Raw genomic sequence first — 6411 nt, forward strand, 5'->3', positions numbered from 1 at the left:
CGTAAAATTTGAAAAGTGAAAGAAATGGATTGAATGAATAATTTGATTTGTAGGTTATAAACGAGAATGAAAGGTTCTCAACAATAACGTGCGCTGGTTATTTACGTATTTGCGAATTCTACTTAGCGTTGTATCAGCAGAAATATCTGTGTTATAATGTGTTTAATGAATTACTCACTCACTCACTCACTGTATGTATATATAACATGTGTACATAGTGAGTATAGTACCGGGTGACGCGAGGCGGTATTCCTTTCATCTCTGACTATAGCGACTACTGTGTGTGTGGACGATATAGGCGACACAGGGCGCAGAACACAGGGCGCAGGACACAGGGCGCAGGACACGGGGTACAGAACACAGGGCGCAGGACACGGAGGATTCGGTCCAAATGGTTACAAAAATGATCCAGTACACAATGTACAGGGGTAAAAGAGAGACAGAGTCTGACGTCATCGGTCGGCGAGGTCTAATAGGAGATCAACAACTTGTATTTGGTTACAAAGTTTATGAAACTCAATTAATCTCCTAAATACTAAATCAATATGGCCAACGGGCGACCATCTGGACAAATTCTCACACATTGGGATTGTACAGCACTACTCAAGGTCGTGGATCGCGTGCTCCCGTCACCGTATAGAAATAGAAACATCCAAAACCAAAAAGTGAAAATAGATTTTCATTTTTTGTTTTGGTTTGCGAAATGAGCAAGCAATACACGCACACGGTAGCGGCGGCACACGGGGCACACGATCGACATGCGCACGCGCACGAGCCGCAATCGTCTGCGTTAGAGAGTGTTATTATATGTTTAATGGTTGATGATGTTTGCAAACACTGTTATAACCACTCAGTGAACAGGCTCTGAGAGACCACTCGATTATACCGCTACATAACTTCTATAAGAACAGTAAGAACACTACTACATCAGCGGTGACGACAGCTATTGAACCCTGTTAACCTCCATTTACACTAACCCCCCTCTACACCAGCAACCCCGGCCTACTCAGTGCGCACATCTCCATCAAATCTCGCACCGAGACTCGAAACGAGACTTCGTTGTAACGAGACGGCGTTGTTTTTTTTAAAACGTTAAAAGCGTCCAGAACCGGTTCCCATTGTTGCGTCAACCAGTCTATTGTATAGTTTATAATTGTGGCGGGTACCAGTCTATTGTTGAGAAATGTCAATATTATTTTAACACCGCTTCGACTTTTTGAACGAAGAGAATAGAAAGACTTTCTCTCTCCCGATAAGTACTGAGAGACGACAAGCGAGCCCTCGAGGCAGGCGGACTCTTTTTGTGTCGCAAGATTATCCATTTCGCAAACTGTCGTGCGGCGCGCACGGATTTGAGTTTAATTTCGAACAATTAAAACCGTTGTAATTCGAACTTCAATCGATCGATAGAATAACCGCTTAACGAACACGTGACCAGGAGGACAATAGGTGTGAATTGTAGAGCGGCGCCGAACAAATTTATAAAATCAGTCGCAGACGAAATGAAAATATAAATAAAACACTACAACGACAAATATTTAATTCAAGGTGACAAAATCGGGAGCCCGAGAAACTGAAGGCGTCCGGCGTTTATTTCTATAGCGGCGATTTAAAACGACAATATCATGAGAACAGACTGTAGTCTATAGTTTAAAACGACAAAATTATGAGAACAGACTGTAGTCTATAGTTTAAAACGACAATATTATGAGAACAGACTGTAGTCTATAGTTTAAAACGACAAAATCATGAGAACAGACTGTAGTCTATAGTTTAAAACGACAATATTATGAGAACAGACTGTAGTCTATAGTTTAAAACGACAAAATCATGAGAACAGACTGTAGTCTATAGTTTAAAACGACAAAATAATGAGAACAGACTGTAGTCGATAGTTTCCGCTTTCTTCAATTTCCCACGTTCAATTCAATTCAATTCAATTATATTTAATGGATAATTGTTGAAATGGACAACACTTTATTGATTTGGTTTAATGTAGTGATTTGCATCTTAACTTTCTGTCAATTCAATAAACATTTTTGATTTGATTTAATTTTACCCCGTTGTTGCGCACGCATTATTTCTAACATATTTGAACAGCGTAAAAATCAAACTAATATCCGGGTAACTCGCCATACAAATCCGACCCTGGCAACCGAGGTTTTTCATATATTGTCGTCCCTTATCTCCGGAACGATTAGTTATACTGTCACGGTACCCGCCTGCCAGAGCTCGCTTCTTCAAATATACGTCTGCGCAATAGGAATTATGTGTGTTTATTTCATCATAGAAAAAAGTTGAAGTCATAATTTGTTTGTAAAAACCGATTTTTTCCTCCATTTTCTAAAGGCATAGATTTTGTATACTTGAGAATTTTACACAAAAAAAGAAATAATAAAAATCTAATTGTTTTTCTGAAATGATTCATTGTTGTATATTCGACGTTTCGACTCAGTTTTCCTGAAGTCATAGGATATACATTAAATAAACTACACTAGTTCAATGACACATTTTCACACTCTTTTTATCAATTCTTATTATGGGATTTTATATTACAACACGGACTCGGAGTGTTTCATCAATGGTTATGATTATATTACCGACATTTCAGACCTATTGTGAGATTTTTATTCATATTTACAACACGTAATAGCGTTTCATCAAGGTTGTCGACATAATTTATTAATTGTGAAGTTCGATGAAGTCGCGTTTATTCAGGCGTCCCCCGCCCGCGCTCCGAATCGCGGCAGCGGCTTCGATTGAAGTGAGACGAGTGAAAGTTATCACAGTTTTGTGAAACCAGAACAAACACCGGCCGTATATAGAACACCTTCCGCTCTGTGTCACCTTCTCCCGGCCTTCCCGACCCCCGGGCCACATTCACACATATACACCACAGTCATAGACCTATACACAGCTATAATACATACATGTTTATATGATATATTTGAACAAGAAATTCGTGTGTATTTAGTAGAGAATCTCGCGTTCTAATTTTAATGTTTATTTCGCCCAGTAATATATATATGTATGTATATATCAGCAATGAGGAATGTCCCGTGTATATATATATATATATATATATATATATATATATATATATATATATATATATATATATATATATATATATATATATATATATATATATATATATATATATATATATATATATATATATATATATAGGAGACAATAGACACGAATAGTCGAAAATCGGGCAAAAGACACGAAATCCATGCTTCGAACAAAATAAAGATGTTCTCGCTCGGATTCAGGGCCATAAATTATAACTTTTATAAACCGTTCATAAAACTGACGACGTGACATTAGACAGCGTCAGGCGGGTTCGAGCGAGTGAGCGAGTGTTCACTGGGCGCCCGGTAGTGACTTCGATTCGTGACAAAAGTTAAAACGTGACCTTTCATACTTAACGTGTTAATTAAAAAAAGCAGGTGTGTTTTTCCGGTCTGTTTACCGCTGAGTCCTCTCCAGCCCTCGCCCCTCCCCCCAGCCCTCACCCCCTCTCCAGCCCTCGCCCCCCTCTCCAGCCCTCCCCCCTCCCCAGCCCTCGCTCTCCCTCTACAGCCCTCGCTCGCACCGGTACACTTTAAATAACTTATATTTATTATAGAATCGAGAATAAAAAGAAGCTGAAATGTTTCCTCCAGTTTTTCGCGATGTTTTGATTAATATCTTAATATCAGAGTTTCCTAATATAATCATGAATCAGGGATTCGTTAAAATCGTGATATTCAAAATACTGGGCCCGGTTTTATAGACTGGTATTACCTTTAACCCGGGGGCTAACTCAATTGAAAATTAATTGAATTAACCCCCGGGTTAAATAAAATCTATAAAATCAGCCCCAGGAATATTATTTTTGGAGACTATTGATGAAACAATCCGAGTTCGTGAACGAGAAGAGTCCGATATTTTATACTTAGTAGTTTTGACTCTGATTCATCTTCAGGAATAGTCGAAACATTGAACATTTAAACACTCGCGCATGGAGGAAACATTACGGTTTTGTATTGAGTGTTTCTATATAGAATCCCATAATGAAAAGAGTTTGAAGAAATGTATTGTTGAACTATTCGACTATATCCAAATAAGTCATCTATATTCATACATTTGATATAACTAAACAAAACGCCTCCCTCCCCAGAAAACGGGTTTCCATTCCCCGCAAACCACCTCCATCTCGTCAAACCATCTCCCTCCCTATCGAAACTGATTCTTAAAAATACACAGAAATCCTTAGAACTTAATTCTATCGAATTCTTTGCAACAAACACAGTCCTAATTATTACAAAATGAAAAAATATATCGTTAAATCGACAACCCGTCATTTTTAGTAGTGACGTTTACTCTTAATTCAAATGGCTCGTAGAATCTAGACGTCACTAGTCTCATAGTTTTGAAAATGTATATTTATTTCTCTTAGTTTTTTCTTCGATATCAATAGTTTGTTTTAGAATATATTTCTATAAGATAAATTACAGCAGCGAACTTATAGTAAATACTATAAATCCGCGACCAAATTCTTATTCCTTCAACTTTCCGTGAAATTTAAAATTCTTTAGTTTTATGTCCTGAATCAATTAGAATTTATTCGTCGCTTTTTCATTCAAACAAATTAAATTATATCGTTTTGTGTTTTAGTCAAGTTTTCCGTGGAAACTAATGATAATTATTGATATTTTCAGACCCGGCACAAACAGATTGATTGACCGAGCAGCCTCACTTACCTGAGTCATAATATGATCTTCTCCGGTCCCTTCCTCGTCTTTGAATACTATATCAGTGTTCTCATTAACAACCAGATCTTTAAATAGTTTATCTTTACGGGTAATTCTACCGTCTGCGGGACCACTTCCGCCTAATGTGTTCTCCGATACGTTCGGAACGTGTTGTTTGAAAACTAACGGCGTCATTTTGCGATTACGTTTTCTCCAACCCGACCCTCGACCCGGCCCGCATTGGATACACGGTTCTGATAATAGCAGAAAAATCAACACGAAATCGTAAATAAACTGTTTATAATTCATTATGGTTGCGTTCAGCTGCATTGTCTCTCATTACAACTTGTGACTCTTGTCGTCGTCATCCGTTTTATAGAAAGTAAAAACATTCGCGGAACAGTTTTTAGAGTTTCTTTGAGTATATAAATCCTGTGGACGCGCTTGCGCATGCGTGCGTGTTCGTGTAAGATTGAGATCTCATTTACAGTTTATTAGTTAACGGATTCTCAAACTATATCATAATCCCTGCCTCGTTTCTAATATCGTCTGGTCAGTGGTCGGTGAGAACTTTCTGAAACTATGCACGTAGCTGCTGCTGCTGCTGCTGGTACCGCGAACCCGTTACTGCTGCTGCTGCTGCCGCTACTGCTGATATTTTTTATCCGCTGTGACTATCACTAGTAGCGACCGGTGATTAAAGTGAGCGATTGTTGCGACATTTCTGACCGCTCGCTCTCTCTCTCCCTCTCTCTGTCTGGCTGAATGAGTGAGTCGCCCCTTGTTTGTTTCAGTGTGTATAAGTCTGATTCGACGGTGTCGTGTTAATTTCACAAGTTCCTATTGGTTAGATTCCCCGTCGTCTTGTCTCGTTGTCTTTATGATATCAGTTTTCTCGTCGGTGTCGTCGCCGCGCTTGGAGAGAATCTTTCGCCACCCGAAATGGAACAAACACTTTCGACTCAGCACAAACTCTACCTGTAAGAATAGTAATAATAATACATCCTACACATAAAATACACCCGAAACGCTTCAATAGGAATTAAAGTCCAAATGTTGTGTGACCTTTATATATATGTATTCCTGATAAAAAGACAAATAGAAGAAACTGATTAAACTTCGAGAAAGAATTCCTGAATACCACTGCCACCAGACAAAACAAATAAATGAAATGAAAGTGAAAAAAAACCTCCGTAATAAAGGAAATAAAGACAAGGGGCTGTTTGATGAGAGTCCCGCAGGGGTAAATAGTAAGCCTAACGTAGTTCACAGTAGAGTTTTATTACGTCACTTGTTAAAATCGATATTATTGACCGATCGGTTCTCAGTAGATTATACGCGTTTATATAAATGCCGTAGAACTGACGGTGTTTTTATATTTAACTTGACTCATTGAACTCACGCGAAACTAACTCAAACTTTCAAAAATTCCAAAACGATAGATTCTCAAATTCGTAGTGACTCACTGCCGCCATTTAACCTCGGAAAAATCAGTTTATTTTGAAATCCAAAAAATTCTGAAAATAGCAACAACGACAAATCGATAATAAAGATAATTTTGTTTACAATGTAACAAAATTTCTGTAAAAATGTAGATAGATAATTTATTCATAAATAAATCAATACAGAAATCAATACACAATGCAAAATTAGATATACGACGGGTTTG

General features: G+C 38.0%; 1 protein-coding gene across 1 annotated transcript in view; it reads right to left on the reverse strand.

Moving 5' to 3' along the window:
• The window catches only part of LOC141907626 (sonic hedgehog protein-like), an 11389-nt gene extending 5639 nt beyond the window's left edge, over nt 1-5750 (reverse strand). Inside the window, exon 1 of the mRNA XM_074797333.1 lies at nt 4752-5750. Within this exon, the coding sequence (XP_074653434.1) occupies nt 4752-5072 (321 nt within the window). The 5' untranslated portion in view covers nt 5073-5750. The remainder of the gene's footprint in view (nt 1-4751) is intronic.
• Between the last annotated feature and the right edge of the window lie 661 nt (nt 5751-6411).

The sequence above is a fragment of the Tubulanus polymorphus genome, chromosome 6, assembly GCF_964204645.1.
Source record: "Tubulanus polymorphus chromosome 6, tnTubPoly1.2, whole genome shotgun sequence".
NCBI classification, from domain to species: Eukaryota; Metazoa; Nemertea; class Palaeonemertea; order Tubulaniformes; family Tubulanidae; genus Tubulanus; species Tubulanus polymorphus.